General features: G+C 41.2%; 1 protein-coding gene across 1 annotated transcript; it reads right to left on the bottom strand.

Annotated features, from left to right (window-relative positions):
• Positions 1-1,295: 1,295 nt before the first annotated feature.
• On the bottom strand, positions 1,296-23,357 carry MBTPS1 (membrane bound transcription factor peptidase, site 1). Its single transcript, XM_058033884.1, has 22 exons — positions 23,128-23,357; positions 21,779-22,036; positions 21,146-21,349; positions 20,662-20,772; positions 19,316-19,425; positions 18,827-18,943; positions 17,821-17,888; positions 17,217-17,319; positions 16,345-16,496; positions 15,367-15,528; positions 14,703-14,847; positions 13,461-13,649; positions 12,716-12,888; positions 11,988-12,103; positions 9,922-10,078; positions 9,055-9,179; positions 8,580-8,657; positions 6,905-7,045; positions 4,513-4,644; positions 3,871-3,997; positions 3,074-3,204; positions 1,296-2,061 (listed from the first exon to the last, which is right to left on the bottom strand). Exons 1-22 carry the CDS (start codon positions 23,312-23,314, stop codon positions 1,865-1,867), a joined length of 3,183 nt encoding a protein of 1,060 aa, XP_057889867.1. The 5' UTR covers positions 23,315-23,357; the 3' UTR covers positions 1,296-1,864.
• Positions 23,358-23,404: the final 47 nt, after the last annotated feature.

Raw genomic sequence — 23,404 nt, forward strand, 5'->3', positions numbered from 1 at the left:
GTTTTCCACATTATTATCTTTGAAGACTGTAGAAGGTACAAAAATGCAAATGGACAGGCCTTGTTTCATACAAATAAAAACAATGATCACAATTATGCTTTGCTACCTGCAACCCCTTCTGAGGGTTTGCCCTTGAGATTTCACACCTTTACTGATTTTTATAACCTGGACAAGTTGCACAGCTGCTGCTGGCTGATCCTGTGATGGTCCTCACCCATATGTCACAGCTGAGATGCTGAAAACCCTCTCCCTATCATTATGGATCTGTGTTCAGAAAGGCAGGAGCAAGAGGCTCCAGCCCCTCTGGGATGGCACAGACAGCCCAGCCTTGGGACCATCTCCTCAGCCCTAACAAGCTGCCACTGACAGCTCCAAAGCAAAAGCTCAGTGCCCTCTCTGCCATGGCCACACAATGTTGCCTCTCCCAGTGCATCCTCCAGAAGAGAAGTGCTGGAAAAAGGCAACCACTCTTCAAGTTAGGGAAAATTGGTTTGCCCAATCTTTTTGCAGGACACTCACAAACCCTATCCATGGCTCTGCAACTACATGGAGCAAAGATCTCTCCTGCAGTGCACTTCCCACAGCCCACCCCCATCGCTGCTGGTAAGCCCTAGGAGGATGGGTGCAGTCAGACTGCTCAGCAGGGCTGTCCCTGCCTCCTCCTTCTCCAGCCATGCCCAGAGCTGCCCACAAACTCACCCAGGAACATTCACCAGTGCACACTGCTTACCTGCCCAGGCTGCCATTCCATTCACAAATACAGCAGCCACCAGCTCCTGGCTCCTAGGAAAAGGTGCTCATCTGGAGCAATGATGAAAGCAGTTGGCAGGGAGAAGCTGACAGCTTCACTAGGAAAAGAGAGAAGCTATTTCAATTATGGGAACATTAACTGGCACTGCACAGATGGGGAAACTTGTGCCTGCATCCTTATTTAAGCCAGTGACAATTCACAGGCTTTCAAGCAGGACAAACCAAAGGAGACTGGGTTTTCATCTCTGTGACACCACACAGTGCTGTTAGGTGCCATTCCCATGACAGTTTTCTGTACAGCTCTTCGAGAGCTCTCTCCTTATGTGCTGCAGAGTTTTGAAGGCTTCCAGAACTCTGTGCTCACTCAGAGCAAGCACTGTTTGTGTGACTGCCCAGTTGGTGCTCCAAAGGAAAGTCTGCAACCTGGGATACCACTGGTAAGGACAAAGATATAGTGGGAAGAGAGGTGACATGAAAATCTTCACTACCCAGCAATTTGCTCTCTTTGATTGCAAGTGGAAAGAAGAGCCACTTAGCAAGCTGTCTTTGCTTCATATAGATAACATATTTATTGAAAAATCTGCTTCACCAACAACGGTGAAATCGTGACCAAAAATTACAAAACATCATGGTAGTTGGCTTTATAAAAATAAACTGCAGGAGTATGCCTCACTGATTTGTACTGGTCTCTCTCAGTCCCTTCCTCCTTTAATGGTGCACATTATACTCTTCAGCATAGAACCATTCTAGAAAATTGCATTCCATCCAAAAAAATGCACTTGTTTTTCCTTAGCAGAGGTCCTTAAAGTGACTTTTCCCCCGCCCTCCCCAACAATAAATATAGAAAATAGCCTCTAAACAAATAAATTTTAGTTTGGTCAGCTTAAAAAAAAGGTCCATTTTCCCCCTCTTGGGATATGTAGTGACTAAGCAGCCATTTCAACACTATTCAAGTCTTTGGTGGCTTCAGCTGCTTAAAGCTGCAGTTTTATGTACAGATGATCAGCTGAGGTTCTTTTCTTCTCTCCACAAACCAAAGACTTTGAGATGATGTCAGGTGCACCTCCACTGGGAGCGAGCAGCCACAGGAGGTCATCTTTGGCAAGGCAGAGTTTCACACTGAAGGTGTCTTTGGTGGATGAACCTGCTGCACCAGCTGCGGCCGCTTCACGCGCGGTTTCCGTCTCTTTGGCCTGCTCTTGGCTTTGTTGATCTGCACCACGAAGAAGGCCAGGACCACCATGGCACCGAGAAAGGCAAAGACAGGAATGGTCTGTCCCACGTCCTGGTTGTACCGGCCCGGCATTATACCTAGAGAGGCAAAGAGGTTTGCAAGGCAGCAGTGACCACGTGAGCCACGATGGCTTTGTGCTGCTAATGCCATCTAGCAGAAGGATCTGCCCCTAACTCTTGTTCAAAGCCCAGGCAGCCATTAATCAGATTACACTTCAGACAGGAAGATTAACAGCTGCAGACCGATTAGTGAAAATCAGAGGGGATGCTAAAGTTACAGGAAAGCACCAGCATTTCCACCTTGACCTATTTGGGCACATGAAAGCATAGCCCAGATTTCCCCTGCAACAACAGTCTTCTGTTTTGCATTAGAAGAGAGATGGAGACACTTGACCATAATCTTACTACTAAGTAACTGCAGTAATTCAGATCCTGATGGAATGAGGAAAGTGATTTCATGCTTGTTTGCTCCAGAGACTGTGCATACAGTGAGGATGAGCTAGAGAAACAAACCCTTCATTTCTACAGTTGTCTCTGGTCTAGCAGCTCAGACTGGGAAAAGAGCACATATGAGGCTTTCCAACTGCCTCCAGCTCAGCCTGCAATGCCAGTCTTGTGAAGGAGAGCTGCCCACCTGAAAGCTGTTCTGAGTGCTAGACATTATTTGTTAGTGTAACAGCTTGCCCAAGGCACCATTCTGACAAACTCTTCTGGATTCTGCTTTTGTGCACTCACAGAAGGAATTTTAATTAGCAGTGGGTATGTTCCTACTGCTCCCAAGGACAGGGGCTGCTGCTGACCCATCAGACTGAACAGCATCCAAACAAACCTCAACTATCAAAATGCACCCACCAAGATCTTCCTCCCAGTATGTCATGCACACTTTCTATTGAACAAACTATTCACATACAAAAAAAAAAATCTTCATCAGACAGCTTTTAATAACACAGCCATGCTATTGTAAGCATGTTTTTCGCAGCTGAAAATAAACAGTGACCTCTCATATGGCTGCACTGGGTGTTGGGTTTTTTTCAAAGCTTATGCAAAAAGCAAAACCAAAACAGCAACTTACATATTTTTCAATATTTACCTCCAGGAATGTCCCATGCTCCACTTTCTCCAGGGGACAATGGTCTCACTTGGGGTCGGTTCTGTCGAAAACTGGGCAGCGCCACTTTATCAAGGTCAATTGACAGTAATTTTTGATGTTTCCAAAGGTTGCTAGAAGAAATTAAAAGACAGAGGTGTCTGCCCACTTACTTCATTAATGCTTCATTGTAGGAACATATAGAGAAAGTGACAGTACCTATACAACCTATGTACAACTCACTAGTCTGAACCCAAATGATGACCCAGTCCATTCTTTAGGTTCTGCAGTTTGCAGGCCTCCAAATTTAAATTCAGACACCAAAGGGACACAACCTAGATTAGCAACTATTTACCAACAACTCTCTTTCTTGCACACAGACTTCCAAAAGTAACCACCAGCAGACAAGCAAGGGCTGTGTACTGAGCACTTTCCTTCAAGGGACTGACAAATGGCAAAGAGAAGGCAGCACCAGGAGAGCTGCCCAAGAAGATGCTCCAGAAAACTCCAAGGCACACGATGATGATGGGTTTATCAAGACTGTTCACTCGAAGTTGGAATTGCTCAATCACAACAGTGACTTGTGAAGTTATTTTTAAAATCCCTGAGTTTCATAGTGTAGCTATTAGGTGAGTCAGAGTTATTCACTGAAGAGGAATTAATCATTATTTCCTCTTTGCAATCTGGTATTTTTCTAGGAAAAGGGATTACAGCTGTCCCTTTCAAAAGCATATAGGACAAACTATTTTTCAGCTGAACTCAAAAGTGAGACTTCTTATATAAGGAAGACATATACTAACCTGGGGGCAGTTTCATTCAAAGGCTGTGGTTTGGCCCAGGACAGGTGTGGACAAGCAGGAAGGGACCGGGGTTTAGGGTCTCCCAAATGAGCCTCGAGCACCTTTGAGTATCGATGCAAATGGTTACCTGCAACTCACAGAGAGAGACTGGCTTACCCACAGACAGGCAAGATAAAAGTTACCAACACTGACCCTGGGCTAAACAGTGCTGCTGTAAACCCAGGAGTTGTTTACAGCAATGAGGACTCACAGCTGAGTATCAGAATTAACCTAAGGGTACCTTACAAAACAGCAGGAGTCTGCACCTACCCACAGCAGTTAATCCAAGTTCTTCTGGCAACATGTGAGATAAGACTGAATGCTTTGTAATACTGTGTAGTTAGTAACTAGAATGCCTCCCTACAGAACCAGGCACCTGAACATTCCTACTCTATGAAAAGAACATTTTCTTCAGTCTAATCACAACTACATTATCCCAACAAAACCCTGCAATATGTGCTTTCTTCCAGTAAAACAGCACAACGCTGCAGAGCTCACAGCAAACCAACCTTGCTGGCACTGATCTCAAGGGATCTGCCCCAGCCTTCCCGCGCTGTGAGTGGCTCAGCCTCGGGCTGTGCGTGCCCCCTGAGGCTCTCTCACCTTCCATGCGCTCGGGGAGGGAGGAGCCGGCTCCCGAGGGCGGCCGCTGCCGGTGCTCCGAGTGGCTGAGGCTCGGCGGCATCACCCCGTAGGACGTGTACTGCAGCAGGGAGTCCAGCAGCCAGAAGCAATCTGTGGATTTCACAGCCCCAAAACAAGACATGCATTATGCCACATTTTAAATGGCTTATCTTTCTGCTAAGAAGGCTTTAATGACATTTAGAATTACAATCCATTTTGCTGGCGCTTGCTTTTCTCCTGAAGTTCTAGGCTCACTTTCAGAAAGATGCAACTTTCAACACACAAACACAGCATTAAACGGTTCAGTCTTAAAATATTATCCCTTGTGTACCAAACCAGGCTCTTTTGGGGAGCAGAACACACACCAAAAAAGGTTTTGAATACAGGAATTCCAGGTTGCACAACGCATCCAAGTTTTGACAAAAATCATGAGGTTCTTCAGTGGGAGCAAAGAAAGCTCTGAGTTTCTGGTATAATTTTTAACAGGGAAATGAAGAACCAACTGTTTTTTTTGAAAGGACAAAATAAATAGCTTGCAAAGAAAAGTAAGAACAAGGTAGTGTTTACAGTGCAAGGATATGACTCACTTGCTTTCTCAAGCTTAAAAAATAAACAAACAAAGGAGAAACATTCTGGCTACATCCCAGCTAAAGGTACAAGCACAACCTAGAGCAGCTGAGGCACAGACCAGGCTGGCAATCAACACCACAATACACGTGATCATGGTTTATTTTGCACTTCAAAAGCTCATGATCCCTCACTTTGATTCTCTCCTGAATTATTACTACCTTAATCCAGAGCTACCCCTAAGGAACAAGCACTCCAGCTAGTTCACATCACAACTCTAAAGCTTCCCTTTGCAGGAATAGGACAATGCCTTATCAGCAGTTTCCACCACATAGCAAAGTATTTTTCTCAGAATTTCTGCCCCTAGGAACAGTTGGCTGGGAATGGGAATTAATCTTCATAATCCCAGTGTCCCTTAAACCCTCACCTTTGATTTTTCAAAGAGGTCAAACAGATTTTAAGGATTTATATTCACAAATGTTAGGAATTTTTCTCAGTTAAAGCCACCAATGTCTCTGCAGGAGACATAGCTCCTGGTTCACAATTTAAAAGCTAATTTTAAAGGATTTCTTTAGAGCATTCCACTCTTTCTTGCTTCAGATGTCACACTGAATTTAACAGTATGAGGGAGGTCACAGAGCATTATTTTATATTACTTAATTTAAAGCTATGTATCTTCTCTTTTGTTATGTGCTTTCAATAACCTGCAGCAAGCACTAAGGCACCAATGTGCAGGAAGCAACCCAAAGGCAGATAAGGAAAAATCACAGAACTCTTAAAAAACCTCAAAATGTATAGTAGAGAAAGAAATGAGCTACAAATGGAGAGTTCCCTTAGGCCATAAATTCCTTTAAACTTAAATAAATTAGACATGGGATGGATTGCACAATGTAGTACTTTAAAGTATCAGTGACAAAAGCTTAAACAATTACAGATGTACTTTTCATCACAAAAGGAAAATGCAGCTCTGTTCAGTGGAAATGCAGAAAAAGACTTCACATATTGGATTATGTTCCTCCCCTAAAGCCACAGATCTTCCAGCTTGTGCTTTACAAGTCCTGAGAAACCTAAGCAACCTCTTAAAAATTTGCAAACTGCTAGAAAAAATATTTTATAAGAATCAACCATAGCGTTAGGCAGAGAGCATGGCTTCTCTGGGAGCCACAGAAAACACTCATACAACTGCTACCTAGAGCTGCAAACAAATGCCTTGACAACAAATGGAAGTTCCTACTTTCTGACATGTTTACACCAGCTGGTGTCAAAATAGAATAACCTGAAAGTAATAATGCACAACTGAAACACTGAGCATTACCATAAATCCTCACAGAAAACATTGCAAAGGGAACAAGGCAGGCTGAGGTGCAAACTCAAAAGATAAAATCCACTGTTCTACATAAACATTCTGAAGGTGTAACCAGGGAAAAAGTGGAAGGATCTCCTAATGGCCTCTTCACAACTTCAGATCAAGAATGTGTAACTGTTAGTGCCTTCTGCAAACAAAAACACACTAAAAACAAACAAACAAACAAAAAATCCTACAAAAAGCCCTTTCAGAACAGCCCACCCCAAAAATCAGCTCCCAAAGAAGCTTATGGAATAAGTGTGTGTGGCAACAGCTCCATTTATCAGAGAGCTATGTAATGTGGGGTGCTCCTTTTCTCCACCTCAGAGCATTTCAGCAGAGCTCTGCAGAACAGAGATTTAGCCCCTGTAAGGAATATTTGGAGTCCCTAAAACCCCTGTGCTGCTGTTGGGGGCTGTGAAAGGCCCGGAGCAGAGCTGTGAGGGCAGGCTCACCCACCCTTCTGCCGGTGGCTGTCGTCCAGGCAGTTGGAGTCGCCGTACAGAACGATTCTGCCGCCGCCCTCCGAGGGAACTTGGTAAAGCCCCAGAATGGGGACGTGTTCAATCACTGCAGTCTCCTGCTTTAAAACTTCAAGACCTAAAGCAAAGCACAAATGAATTTCAGAGCCTGCAGAGAGTCAATATCAATCTACCCATGAAACAACACAGCCTGCATTTCCAGCTGACAAATGCAACAATGCCCCACATTTTTGCAAGAAGGTTTCAAAATCTCCATGATGCTATAGTAAAAATGATACTGCTCCAAGATCCTGAGTGTAAAGTTCCCTACTGATAATGAATATTTTTCTTCTCCACCAAAGAAAGAAAATCCAGGTTGTGTGGTCTTTTTATCTTCAACAATCTTGAATAAAAAATTCTAGTATCTTCAGCAAAAGGTTTAAAATCAACATGTTCTGCTCTTTACGTTGTTTCCATCCTTCTGCAGAATTCTACAGGAAGCTGGTTTCAGGTTAAAAGTTTCCTACCTTTCATTCCTAAAATTATATCCATTAGAAAAAATAAATACAAATTTCATTTTTGTATTTAAAATTTATCCTCTTTACTTGAGACACTGTTTAGAGAGCAGAAGCAAACCAGAGAGCTCTTCTGCCTCAGGAATTGCAATGAAAAGGATTCAACAGAAAAGGCAGGTCTAGCAGGGTACCTGTCAAATTGACACTCTGTCTTTCACACATAAGGAAATACATAAGTCATTGGCATACAGAGATATTGTCTTTTCCTCCAAAAGGCTGACACAGATGAGCTCTACTGTTCCAGAGAATTTCTCCATGAGGTAACCACCTCTGCTAAGTCAAAACTACAATGAACTCACTGATCTTCTCTGGCAGTAGCTGACTTGTAATCAGAAGCACTGCATGTGCTTCTGCTCTCACACTCAAATACTCTTCACCCATCTGCACAAAACTGACCTGCAACACCCTAATAAGAGTTCTGCTCACAGAACTCCTGAACAGCACTTCCTAAAAGCTCATCAAACACGAGATTTATTTTTTAAACTGCCAGCTGCCATTACAGTTCTGAATTGCCCTCTCCCAAATGAAAAGATATTATGACAAAAGAGAATGGAGATGCACAGAGAACAGAGCACTCAAGTCTGAGACCACAGGCATCCTGTATGCATAAAATTTTCCTTTATGAGAGTGGTGACATTTCACTGGTGACGTTTTGTCTACTAAAATTTTCCTTATTTATGTCTTTAGATCACCACAGCTACGACAACACTCATGCTAAATAAGGCAATGAAATATGGCAAGGGGATATATTTCAGTAGGATTTGAAACTTACAAGAAATGTAAACCAATAACAGAATTCCAACAAAACTCCTCCCCTTCCAGAGATACATGTACATGTGTGATCATGTTTCCATACAGCAACCACAATACAGGGCTGCATATTGGATATTGCATTATTTAATAATTGTATACAGAGTCACACTGTATGTTAGGCATCAGCTACATGCACTAGGCAAAATGAGAAAATGTAAAAATACCTACCCTGTCAATGTGGTTTGGCATTTAATGTTTTTAGACTTTTAGACTTTGCAACTTTGCTTGTGCAGTGACCCCAAAGTTCTACTCAAAACACGGAAAACAGGACCGGGAAGTTCATACCTTGATCCTTGAAGGTCTGTGCAATGACGATGCCATCTTCTGGGAACTTGGCAATACTGCACCCTGATGCATAATTCACTGCAAGACATCACCAAACTGCTGTCAGAACAAAAATTACATTTCCCTCCCTTCCCTACCAACAACCCCAGGAGAAAACACTCCCAGGAACACTGCACTGAATTTGCACATTTTGAGCAACGTGTGTATTTGCAGAGAAAGCATTGCTAAGCACAGCTTTCACAGGCTCACCTTTACACACTTTCCAAATCTTTCAATTTAGTTTTTTTAAACTGAAAAGCTAAATCAAATACCATGAAAAAGTCTACTAAGGAAGAAATAATTAAGAAATCATTTATGAGACTCTTTTCACTGAATCTGAGCAGTTCCCTCGACTCCTGCTCAACCTCAAACCTGCAGAAAACCATTTTCAAACACCCCACTGCAGCCTGTGTAGGCAATGGACTCCAGTACTCACTTTCATGACTTGCCAAGGTAAAATCTCCTTCAAACAGCCCATCACTAAAGGCCATATTCCAGACAGAAAGCAGATCATTCAGAGCTGGTATATTAGCCCCTCCAGTATCAGGCATCCACCACTGTCTGTAAAAATTACAGTGTAACACTGTTTATTAGTATACAGAATGTACTCCTAGAGTTTGGATAACAAAGTCACATGTCCTCCTGCATACAGACTTTTACAAAGCCATTTAAATATTGAACTACATCTTAAAGCCTTCTTTAACTCCATGGGCATCTTAGCAGCTGTGTCTGACAACTCTGCTTTTGAGTTAAATAATACTGATGTAAAAGTTCTCAGTACATTTCAGCTGCATGAAAAACTTCAATCTACTAGAAAGAAATTCAGTCTTATGCTCTTTGTTTGGCTAAGCTGAGGTAAAAAACAACAGTCATATACCTTGTTTCTCATATTATAAAGAAGAAAAATGTGAGATATTTTTTCTTTATATGCAATATAAACATGCAGTAATTTCAGTAACAGGTACATGACCTGGTGATAATCTTGCAATGCACATTGTTTTTTTATTCTGCTCCCTTAAAGTAAAAACATGTCCATTTTCATTTGTTGGTCTCATCTCTAATTTCTTATTTCTCTTCATTGTAAGTGTTTTTCTTGGCAATAAAAAGTGCCAAAGAGGCCTCCTCAATCATGATAAAATGGGTAGCTATGCTCCTTAAGCTGTAGCCTAAGGTCAGTTCTGATACTTAAGGTAGCACCTTCTTACAGGTAACATCCAAATCACACCACATTTGGGATTTTTAGGGTAATGGGTGCAATTCTATGGCATTTTATTTCCCAAAGCACTTGGAAATAAGTCAGTACCTTGTGTTTTCATCATAAAACTTGACTTTTCTCATCACAGATGTGTTGTACCAGTCACTAAAGACTATCAGTGAAAGTCCATTATCAACATCCCTCCTCAGCTTGGTGATCTCTTCAGGGAAATACTCTTCCTCACTGTCCACCATCAGCAGAGTCCCTGTGTGTAAAAGCAGACACAGGAGTTCTCCAGGCTGGTCACTGTCAGGTTACCACTGCTCACACAGCCCACACAGAAGCCAACACAAGTGCACATTTTCACATTATCTGGTCCATGTGCCCTGCTCTGGCAGCTCATCTAATGAAGTCCTATTTAAGGAGGGTAAATACCAGACAAACATATCCCACAATTAGTTTGGCAGCACAGGAAGTTTTTAGGGTGTTCCTTATGAGTCCTGCTTGTGTGGTCTCAAGAACTGAATGCCCACATGTGTCAGGTGTGTGTTCTGCAGTTTGGTGTCACCCAAATGCTCCATGAACTGAGCCAAACTGTGGCACAGCTGGACAGTGAGGATTCACCACTGATCCCAACTGCAGTGCTAATGCAGATGCAGCCTGCTAAGGAGGTTTTTCACTGTTCCAGCTCTAACAGTACTCCCCTCACTACTGCAGACTGGCAGCCAGGTAGGGAGCAATTGCTCTGAAATGTGGTTTGAATCACCCCCTGAAACCACAGCTGCATTCTGGAAGGACTGACTTAAGTGCCACTGCCACTTCCACACAACCCTCTCTCAATCCTGTTAACAAGCAAGCACAACCTTCTCTGCATTACTGAAAAAAACACAACCAGAAAAATACACTTTCATTCCCTGAAAACATGCTTATGCTTCTAGACTGCTTCTAAATACCAGCCCTTTTGCTTCTTCCCTTTCTGATTGCCCAGAAAGGTGGTGAAATTTCCACCCTCAGAGACAACACAAATCTTGACAGGATGATACCCTGAGCAATCTGAAAAACCACTGTGAGCTCCATGTCTCACAGTTCCTTGGAACCAAGCCAATTCCACAAGTACAGGCAGTCTGCATTTGGAAAGCCTTCTGATAAAGATCCTGTAGAAATGGGACAGAGTGCACCCTCACCAAGTGTGAAAACAACACCAGCTGGGGACAAGAGGCACATGGACCACAGATCACTGAGTTTTATTCCCCTCACTTCTTCTTCAGGAAATTCTGAAAGCCCAACAAACTACAATCAAATGAGGAACAAACAACACAATGGTGAATCAGAGGAGAGAGTGGTCCCCTAATGCTGCTCTGTATCAATTATAAAAGTAGTGCTCTCAGAAAAAACACTATTTTGCTACTTTTTAAAGGGCTAACATTTATGTATCCATGTGTACTTCCACTGAGCTATAAAAGCAGTGGTGAGATATTCACTGAAGAATCAAGATAAACAAAAGATTACTACAGGCAACAGCTCCAGAACTGGCACTCAGGAGAATGCACTGAAAAACAGCCCAGCCCAAAACAGAAGAGGGGTTTTGGAGCATGCCATGGTTAAACAAGGGGGATATGGAAGCAGAAAAGAGCAGACAGCTTGCTCTGTCCCCAGCCTGGCCAAGCTATCCCATTTCCTTCCTGATGAACAAACCAGATACTGCTTTGCTGTCACATATGGCTGGATGGACACTTTATCCACTCTTTTATCTAATCAAAGATCACTGAACATAAAAAAAGAACCAGGATGGACACCTTTGATTTTATTCTGTTAAACAGGTCATGCTTCATTTAGACTGTGCCAAACTCTTTTGGCAAATACAGTTCTGCCTTTGTGGGACTGAATGCTGAGGAGCTTTTAACCCACTCAGAGGGTGGCTTTCCCTCTCTTTTTTTCATGGTAAGGACAGAGAACTGCATTAATTCTACTAAACTCCAAAGCAAGCTTCCCCAGCAATACTCCACACAACTAAATATCAGCACATAAATAATAAATACTCCCAATGCCAAAACATTTTTCTATTACCACTAGAATTTTTATTTGTACCCTCAAGACATTTTTGGTCTCCCAACAAAAGGTCATTTGAGAAAAAGCTAACAGTATGGAGAACAAGGCAATTAACTCATGCTTACCATACTGACTTGCATCAAAACATGTAAATGGGGAACCAAGAACCTCAACAAAGTACCCCATGCTCCTGAGGTGCTGGTACATGTCCCTGAAGTTTGTATGGATATGGTCACCATTCCTTAGAAAAAGAAAAGTGTTGAAGACATTTAGATCTGGCATGTAGAAATCTGATTTCCACCTTCTTGATTTTCTGAAATCCTGTCCACCTGCCACCTCTGCCTACTCCAAGAAGCTTTCCAAAAGTTTTTGCCCTGGTCACTGACCCAATTAATCCTCACTGAGATACTGTTGCATGACTTTTCCTATAGATGCTTCCCTGCTCCATCTATGAAAGGTCAGCAAAGTCTTTCCCTGCTTAAGAGACAAAGGATCTCTTCTTGTCTTTTGAATTGTCAGGTTTGTTTGGTAAGTGAATGCTGAAGCAGTTAATAAAGTGTCCCCTTTAACTTCCTGTCAGAAATTAGGTCAGAATAAAAAAGCCAAAAAAAAAAATCTCAGTATCTTAAATCAGCACTTTAAAAGCTTTTCATTTCACATGAAAAAAAAAACACAGAGCTGAAAAAAATCCTGCACCAAAAGCATAGAGTCCAAGTGCTTTACATGGACTTCTTACAAAAGATGATCCCATGCCCCTCTGAAAAAAGCCAGAACCACAACATTCAGTAAAGATATCCCATATCATTAACACACAATCAAGAAATACTGATTTAATAGAACCTGAGATAAATACCAATCTAATGGGTCATTCTTCATCCTCAGATTATCCCTGGGGAAGTATCCTGGTGGGTAACGGAGGTTGTGGTACTGATCCCAGAGGACGCGTTTGCTCCGAGGAGGAGTGGGAATAATCTTCACTTTTATTGGCAGCTTCACTGTTGAGGTCTGCTCTGCACCATTCTTAGACTGAGGGACAGAACAAACTGCACTGAAATCCTTTCTCCCCACAGCACAGTTCACCATGGATTGTAAAAGACAAAAAAACTGGAGGTACCAAATCTACTTTTTTTCACCAGTGCCAGCTCCAGACACAAAGAGATTACTTTTGCCCTAAATTGCAAAAAGGAGTATTTTTTTCTGCACTCAACAGTTTGTAATTATGCTCAGAACTTAACATATATTACAACTGTGATCTGGTTTAATTGTTCAAAATCTTAAAAGTTTCCCATGAACAATTAAGCATGGTTCTAGAAGAAACATATTCAGGCAATCCTTTTCAAAATACATTACTTAAAATCCACAATAAACAAATGAAATTATGATGTTGGTCCCAAAGAGAAGTTTCCCAATTCTAAATTATATGCAATTTGCTTTCAATTATAAAGAACATTATTTGGAGTCTTTAATTTCCTGACCCAAATTTAACTTATGCTTCAAATAACAGGGCTAGAGCGAACCCCTAAAACTAAGGTATTTGTGTATCAGAAAGCAGTTTAGATAACTCTTCACCCAGAAAATCCAAAATGCACAGAACTTACTTCATTTTCTGCAGGAGATGACACTGTGATCATAACATGACCCTGAGCAATGCCTTCCCAAGATGCTGCTTTCTTGGCTACAGAGATGGAAATTGCCAAGTATCCAGACCAAGGCCACAAGACTGGGGAATAGGAGAAAGCCACCTCGATGTTATCCCCATTTTGGGGCAGATAGGGTTGCCAGTCTGGCTGTGAAATGAGAACACACAACACTGGTAACACAGTATTTGCAATCACTACTTTTTGCACACATAGCCCTTTTCCTCTGCATGAGCTAACAAATATTAGCTCTTCTGAAGATTATATCAAATTTAAAAATGCCCTCCAAGCCCAAAAGTTTGGTGTTGTGTCAGTGAATCACCCCAATTGTGACAGTGTCAGTGACCCAGACCAGAGGCTTTTCAGAGGCAGGACTGTGAGAAGCTGCCCAAGGGAATCTGCTTCAACATTCTGAGATCATGTGCAAACGTTTATTGGTGAGAGAACAAGATTTCCCTTGGATAACAAGGCCAGCTAACAGTGGAACAGACACAGGCCAATTGCATCAGCTGTGTGTATTACCATAAGCTGATGACCTTTGATATGAGCTTCAGTGCCCTTTAATGTAAACTTGAATCTAAAACAAACCTCAGGAGTCACACTAAAATGTTAAAATTAAGCTCATTTACAATGGCTGGAGTTACAGGACAGGTGTTTTTTTAAACTTGTATCAATTCTCAAATCTATTCTACATTTAAACTTAATTAAAACCTCCCTAGCCAAGCAACACACTCAACATCAGGGGTGTGAAAGAACAGGTTTGGCAGCAGAGCCTGGTTAAGCTGATACATTCAGATTGCCCTGACCCATGGAAAAGGCTTAATTTAGTGTCATCATTCTTCACTGAGATCATTAATGCTCCAGGATGAAAAAAAAAAATTAAGAAGGTCTGTTCAGAAGATTTTAAATGCTATTAGAGAATACAAAGAAATCTTTAAGTACATCTTAATTCAAACTGGTTTTGCAAAGATAAAATGTTACACGCCCTGAAACCAATGCATTGCTTGAGAACTTGTAGACACCTCATGTTGACAAATCCTCCAACGTGGGTGCACCCTTTAATCAAATATTTTGTATCTCTTGCTCCCAGCAGTGAGATTTGTTATGAGATTTGTTATGTTTTTACTCATAGCTAAACTAGTATTTTCTGGGAAAGTTTTAGCAACACTACCAGTCAGAATTTGGAACAATGTTAATACTTACTTTGTCTACAATTCTCCCAGTGACTCCCATGCCATTGAGGATAGTAACATTAACAATAGTTGGCATCCCTCCATAATATATGGGCTGAGAACAATAGGGCCACATGTAGGGACATTCAGTCAAGTCAATGTAGCTTGGACTCAAACTACAGCAGGACAGAGGAGGGAAAATTTAAAGAGGAAAAAATTAACAATAAACAGAAGAACATGCCACTACACATAACTACAAAAAAGTTTCAGATAAACCATGCCACTCATAGTTTACCAAGCTCTCATCTCACTTCCCAAATATGCTCCAAAATCATCTTCCCGTCCTATTTTTTATTTTAAGTTTTGTGGAAAGATTTTCATACACAAAAAAAGGAAACAGCTCAGGGAGAAGGTCCTTCTTCTCAAAAGCTAATTTTAAGTACTTTTCAACTGTGTCCTTACATTATTCATAACATCTAAGGCCATAAGAGAAAAGGATCATCCCCTACACTGCTGCATGACTTTTCATCCATTCTCTGGTCAAAATCCATGCTTGAGATTATGCAAGATCTGTGCAAGTCCTCACTGTTACACAAGCACTGATTGCTCAACTGAGCTACACATGCACCACCTGCTCCCTTAAACAAAAGTGCAAATTCTACTGTACCACTGATTAATTAAGGATTAAAATTAACCTGGCCTGTGGTTTATAGCTGTTGAGGATCTGATAAGCTCTTAGAAGATCCAATTTGCCATGTCCTTGTTCAAACATGTTGACTCCAGGAAGTCTCCGTGCTGATGCAATGAGGGCCTGCTTCATACTTGCTGGATTCACCATTTCACGCTTCTGAACTGTGCTGGAACAGAAAGAAATAACCACAAAATCAGTTTGCTGTAACATTCTCTGTTCATATTTGTCTGTTATTGCTTGATTTCTCATTATACAAATGTATAAAAGGGGCAAGTTTCTGATGTATCTCTCTTTAAAGCTAATAATACATGAATTTTTCTCCTTACAATGTGCTCCAGGACCAGCAGTCATTACATCCAGGGCAGTATCTTTATATGCTAAATAAAATATCTGTCTTCTGGGAGGAAAAAAACACCTCTGTTGTTCAAACAAAACCACACCATTTTTGGGGGAAACATGATGGTAACTTTGAATTTTTTGCATGTTTCTCAAATAATGGTTTGTCTCATCCCTATGGAGTAGCTATGACAAACACAGGGTATGGACTTGCAGCTCCCACTTTCAAATTCTTCAGTGTGCAAGAGCTGACTTATGCAACAAGATAATGCCCATAAAATCCTGCATCCTATAAACTTTACAAGTACATTAAAAATTACCTACTAAAGGTGCCTACTTTGAGCAGATGCTCTTTTACAAGAGTTGGCAGAAGGGCAGCAATCCCAAATTCTTAAAAAATGTGACAAAATTGTCTGATACTACTGCTCTCCCTAACTATATTCTCAAAGACCTAACTATTATTCAAAACAGTTCTCAAATGTTTTCATGAAACACAGAGGTAGCCAGAGAAGGTAATGTCTCAAGCACAACAAGTTTGTTTTCCTACATGTAAACACAACTTAGTTTTATTTGATGGATTCATTTATAGAGAATTTTATGACCCTACTGATTGGTATCTTTCTAGAGATTCTTATACAAGATTTACCTCACTAAGAGAGTGACAGCACCTGCCACCACAGGAGATGCCACACTTGTCCCAGAGAGGGAGCGACAGCCACCTTTCATACCAGACCCTCTCACCCCAGAGCCATAAGTAACAATATCAGGCTTCACTCTGCCATAACCTCCAGGCAGCTCCTGTGAAACAAAACAAAAGGATTATTGCCCTAATGTAAAATGAACACTGATGGCTTCAGTTGGGCATTTACTGGAGGTCATTCAGAAGTAAAATTAGCAACCAAATTGTCTGAGGTTCAGCATCACAGAGTAGCAACTAAGCCAAAGAAAGTCTCAAGCTGTTTAGGACAAGTTCCCAACTTTTCTAGGTTAGACTGATCAGCATTTCTGCTAAGCAGGAAACCACTGACCAAAGGAGAACCACACTGATTACTGGCTACACAAACAGGAGCCTGTGACAGCCCTCTTGATCAAGATTGCTGTGCAAGCACATCTGACACCATGAGTGTGTGCAGCAAGCACCCCCTCAGCTCCACAGGCAGGTAGTGCCATTTCACATATAGCACCTGGAAATCCCAGGATATTTCTACTAAAGAACAAGAGCAGACCTTCATGTTTGCAGATTTAACCACACAGACAAGTCTTCACCATCAATCAAAAGGAAGTGGATGTTTTATAAATTCATCAAAAATGTCAATAGTAGTGAGGACTAATATGAGAAATCCTGAAAAGAACATAAAGCTTCTTGCTTAAAGACTTACAATTTCTAACTACTCTGATCTCTGAAGAAATGTTTTCTCCAACACACATCTACACAGGATTGCCCACTCAGAAAAGGTTGCCTTTCCAAGGCCCTTATTTTGGCTGCAAATGTGAGCAGCCACCATGAAAATATCTTACCCAAGTGGTCATTCCCCTAGATGAAAAGCGAGCTATATTGTCCTCAAAGTCAATGCCACCTACTCCAATCACATCCATCTGGTCAGCAGGATTATTCAGAGTCCTAGAGTAAGTTGGGAGACAGGAATATTAAAAAATTTAAACAATACCAAAAAGATACAGTCATAAGTTTATGCTGGTAACAGAAGTGTTGCCATCAGATTTTTGTCACATACTTATACTTCACATGTGACAGCAACTTATCAGGCAGTTACTAACTCAGAACCTATCAAAGCATGTACCTTGAAGACAAAACAAAATCTATTTCTGGGTTGATCCTTTCTATATTCCTTAAGTCCAAGATCAGTACCCAAAGCTGTCTGCTCACACTAAGAGAGAAGTGTCAGCTGGAAGCACTGCCATTCTTCTTTTGCTGACCTTCCACTATTTCAAAGAAAAATATCACAAAATGCAAGTAATAAGGACAGGGAAAAGCATTTAACTTGAGTCACTTTCTAAGATTAGAGAGAAAAAAAGGAGAGAAAATTTCCTGACCAAGCACAACTACTCCCAAACCCACAGAACACCACAGCCAGCTCCCTTTGAAGCAGTGGCTGACACTCACCCATACAAAGGGCCGTCGTTGCCAATAGCAGAGACCATGATGACATTGTTGGCAGTCAGCTCCCAAACCTACAAAAACCAATGTTTACAATAAGGCTCTGCCACCAAAAAAGAGACTTTTCTAACAGATATAATCTCTTTCTGAGCCTTACAAATACATCTCACTGTATATCTAGCACTAAGCTCTGAATTTTCCTAAGATGATTTTAGCAATAATCCAGTCCTGACAGCAACTTCTTACACCAAAGGAAAAGCTCTTGTCTGGAACAAAGCACTGCAGATGACAGTCAAGTAGTTATTATGAATCTCCTCCAGTAGTGCTCTGGGGAGTACACTGAAATCACTGTCAAATTAAATTTCAATGCAGCTTTTAATGGAAAAAAACCCCAAGGAATAATTTATACGCTTCAAACTCCTTAACTGGCCTTTACAAAGAACAACTATATCCTTTAGCTGAAAAGTGAATTAATTCTCTTAATGCTTTTGAAGGCCAGGCCAAACATTCAGGGAACTATGACCTTTACAAAGACAAAAACTAATTCCATCTTAACCTGAACCAAATCTCTTGGCACATAGCTGAATCAATTACCTGCATATTTTACTTATTTCTTCTTAAATTCACTGAAATCATGTCATACATATTTTTTTACCATGAAGTAATTTGACCATGCAGAGATTTAAAACAAATAAACCACCCAAGACTGGATTTTAGTTAAGTGTCTCATATTAAAGGTCCTTTTAGTTGTCTGCTTGGGAGTAATTTTCTAGCATATTAGCAAACATTTTGTTAAAGGGCATTTTCCATAACTCTGTGAACATCTGGGTTGTACTTGGGGCTTTTTTAACTCATTCCTTATACATATTCCTAAAAGCCTGTACAAAATTTCTGTCACACAAATGAAACACAGAATCTGTCAGCAGGACCAGACACAAACAAGTAGCTCTGCAAGGCCAGCATTTGTGAGAGAGATACAAACATTATGCCCACTTAATTTCCTCATACTAACTTTGTCAACAAACGGATGATCCATGAAGTCTGGCCCACCAATACTTAGATTCAGTACATCTATCTTCTTTAAAATTGCATAATTAAAAGCATCCAGAAACCAAGATGTATATGAGACCTAAGTAAGAAAGAGGGGGGGGAAAGTTACCATTAAAAAAATCTGTGATTTCATAACAATACAGACTTTAGACAGAGAGGAAAAACAACACCAAAATAAAGCACAAAACTGACAATGGTCTTAAATTTCTAGCACTCAGTACATTTGAGTGACTGCTCCATTATACAGGTAAGACTTCCATATCCTGTTTCTGAAAAACACAGATTTGGAAACTGACAGAAATCTTGCAGCAAGTCTTTTATAAATAGAAACTTGTATCCTTTCCACTCATCAATGTCTACATTTATGAGTGCATGCAATACTCCCAAAGGAAAGGATTATTACAGCATTAACCTGAAAAGGCAGGAATTGAAACACATGTAAAACGGGTACCTGATTATTGGTGAACACTCTGAAAATGTGCAGTTCAGCATTTGGAGCAAATCCCTGGCATTCCCTCATGCTGGCTATCACACCTGCTACAAAAGTCCCATGGCCTAAACCTGTCAGCATGAGAAGGAAACAAAATAAGACATCAGAACACAAAGAATTCCATTGCAAAGAATTTTTACCCTGAACATCAGCTATAGCAAAAATCACATAAATTTAACAGACTTTACAACAAATCACAAGTGCTGGGTTCAGTTCTACTCTTTCAGAACCACATTTTGCTATCAAGTTCAGTGGGGACAGAATTTGCAGCACACTGTAGCCAGACAACCAGCTGATGAAACTTGGCTGATTAATTGTCCAGTCCATTCACTCCTGATTGCTACCAATGAAATCACGACAAAAACAGGATTTTGGAAAATGCAGCTCATTTCAAAGTCAATGTACTTTAATGCAGACTTCTTAAAGGATTTTCATCCTGAGTCTGCAATAACCAAATTTTGTTAAGCATAGTAGTGAGACAAGAAAACATTATTTTCTCCTCTCCTCAAAAAATGCTTTAGCTTTTGCTTAATTGGACTGCCCATGTTATTTTTGTACTTCAAATCTGCCTGTCTAGCAACCCTCTGGGTGCAGAATTTACAGGAAGAGCTATCCAAAAGCAGGTGCTGCAATGCAAAGTAATTACTGTGTAAACAAAACCATGGAGGTGCACACAAGACTGAGCAATACAAGCATCTACCTTGAACTCTGGGGAGATTCAATGGCCAACTGACTCACTGACCCAAACTGTATGAAATTAATAATCTGTGAAAGCACACGGTCAGGGCAAGTCAGGGTCAACATACAAAAAAGGAACACAAACACAGTGTAGAAAATAAGAGGTTCAGTTGTATAGAATTTGAAAATTTTACAGGAAGGTGCCAAAGTCTGATCAGTTTAGGACTACACAGTAGGGAAGGAAAATGCTGTCCCCCATCAGTATGGAAATATGTACCACTGTGAAACAGCAACATGAAAAGGAGTAGGAAAGAAAACACCTTTGCTGGGTTTGCTCTAACTGACACCTTCTCTGGCAATGTATTCACAGGTGCACAGTAACTTTTTGCTCTGACATTTTTCAACAGCTATGGTGAAGTGTCACATACGACTCCAAGGTCACTTATGCACCACTCTTTTGGAACCTTAATAGTCCCTGCTGAATTTGGTATGAGTACAAAGTGCCTGGGACACTGCAAAATTAAGCTTTAAATATCAAGATACACAGTTGTAACAGATGTTAGCAGCACAGCAGCAAGCACAAAACACAACAATGTCAGGAAGAGCTGGAAAACTACACAGTGACTCACCATCATCCAAGGTTCTCTCATTAGTCCAGTTTGTTCTCTCCTTTACATTTTTGAAATGTGGATGTTTCTCACTCAGACCAGTGTCAAACACTGCTACTCTCACACCAGCACCTATTAAGAGAAAACATTGCTTTTTCTGATTCAGCTACATAGCAAATCTATTTTATCAAGTTAAAAGAGAACTTTTGTTTAATGTAGTAAGCAATTTACAATTCAAGTCAACTATAGGTAATAAATAAACTCATATTCCAGCTCAGAAATTCAGTCAAAGATCATAAACATTACCAACTTCCCCTAAGTAAAGCGCACACATACAAACAAGCACTCCATAAACACACAATGCATTCCAAACCAAATTATTTCTCAATCTTTGCAAGCTGGCAGCCAGCGAGAGGTTAACACACACGAGTCAATTAGCCTGTCCTCACACTTCACTTGTTTTTCCAAGCAGGTTATTGTTCTCAGGCAAGAAGCCAAATCATACCTGTGTAACCCATCTGCCAGAGGACATCTGCCTGCAGGGTCTGAGCCACCTGGCGGGGGATGGCTCTCAGCAGGCGCCGGCTCGAGTGCCGGCCCGTGGCGTGCCAGAAGCCAGAGCCCAAGGAAAGACTTGCTCTTCTCAAGGGCCGGGATGACTGCCACTTCTGAGTCCACCTGGTCTCATTGCAGTGCAGCACTGGCTCAGCTGGGCACAGTCAGGATGAGGAAAATTAAAAACAGCACGAGGAAAACCATCATAGAAATGATTCTTATGCAAACTTGAGGCATCGTACTGCTACAACGAAAGTTTTAGAATATTGAGAATTGAATTTCTCTAATCAATATAAGTAAAAGCTGCTGGATTATCTACAATGGATACAGAAGCCTCTGTTCTCAGGTAAGTAAGTGTCTGCTGCAGAAGAAATGTTTCTATGCTGCAGACGGAAATGAAGCATGCTTCAGCAAACGCATGACAAGACCCTTGCAATTTTATAAACAAAAGAATAGGTTTCTGTTAATTAAAGAAAAACTGCAGGGCACTCCCCATTTGTGTAATGCTAAGCTGATGGTCTGAAATAAGCTTAAGAACACTTTTCCAAAGCAGATCCCATGCAGGCACACAGAAATAACTCACACTCTGAGTACTTGAGTGACCGAAAGACCTTTCTCTGAGGTGTGACACGCTTGATGTTGGGATGATCCTCCAGGGTGAGCACTCCATCCTTCTGCTTCTCGATGATCTGAATAACTTCAAAGTCACTGGGATAGTCACTGGCTGGGTTGTTGCGAGGTACAATCCTCCAGTTCTCAATGTCACCACTTTTTAATGCACTTGAAATAAATTTACTTCGAGCTTTAGCTGTGAAGTATCCATTAAAAGCCACAATATACTCTGGAACAAGAGCACAACTTTATCAGAACTGGTGTTTAAGCAGCTTATGCTTAAATGAATGCTTAAATGAATTCACATTGCAAAGTCTGAATTTTTCTTTACTTAGAACAAATAATCACAATTTGAGGCTGTTTTCTGCTGCTTTTACAGGTTTGCAATTTATTTCTGCACTGTGTAAAGGGGTGGGGGTGTTGGAAACAAGAAATATGACAAAAGCCTTTGAAAGGAAGGTGGAATTGTAAATATCAGGGAAAGGCAAAATGACATGAGAGGAGCAGGGGTGAGGGAACAGATTTATTGTTACAAACTGATATGCCAAATCAGTGTGCTTCTTGATAGGTATGGTTTAAAGATTTTACATGGTACTGAGCTTTAGTGGAAATTACTGACACCAACTATGACAACCTCAGAAAACAAAGCTGGACTCAACAGCCCAGTCCCTGATCTGTACCAGTGATTTATCAGCAGGCTCAGCTCCAGCTCACACCACCACACTGACTGTGCACAGGAATGTCACTTCTGTCACCCTTCTGCACACACCCAGGCACAGCACAGCCTCAGTGCAGGTTCCTGAGGCAGCACAGGATGCAGGGTCAAGGTGTCCTCTGCCATCCCAGCTGCAGCATCTGCCTCTCTCTGCCTCTCACCTGCTCCCTTCACTATTATCTGCCATTCTTCCATGCAAGTATCACCTCCAAACTTTAACAAATCCACAGAGACTTCTTGCATTTCTCTCCCCTTCAAGGCCCGTCTGTGTGGTTACATTTTATTAAAGGGCCTTGAGCAAACTACTGGCCAGGTCAAAACAAAAAGCTCCTAAACACACCACTTTTGCCCACCCCAGCCTTCCCACTCTATTTTCACTTTTACAATCCTCTGGATTTCCCTCTCCCCTCTCTTGTTGGAACCCTGCCTCCAGCTAAACAAAGAACCTTTGAAAAAGTGTTCCTCTTTTGAATATAGAGAATTTAACAGATGATGTGGTTCCACAGAAACCCTGAGTGTTATAATTGCACAAACACCACAGATCAGTGACATACACATGAACATGACATGGATTTATTTTTTTTTACTGTTTAACTGTTTCTTACCATGCTCCACGACCGTCGAAGTGAACTCCACCTTCAAAGTAAGACGAGAACATCCAGGACACACGTGAGCCTCATGAGAGGAATTCCCTGCTCTGGTACCAAAGTGTCTTTTGCCACAGAGTAAAATAACAAGCAGAACAAGCCAGATGTTTGCAAACTTCATGGTCATAGAAGAAAATGGTTTCATTCCAAAAATTCCATATATTCAAATCACAATTTTCTTCTTTATAAACTAGTTCATTTCTGTTTCAGGAAACATTGCTTTCACTGTGCTGCT

This window comes from Melospiza georgiana, chromosome 14 (assembly GCF_028018845.1).
Source record: "Melospiza georgiana isolate bMelGeo1 chromosome 14, bMelGeo1.pri, whole genome shotgun sequence".
NCBI classification, from domain to species: Eukaryota; Metazoa; Chordata; class Aves; order Passeriformes; family Passerellidae; genus Melospiza; species Melospiza georgiana.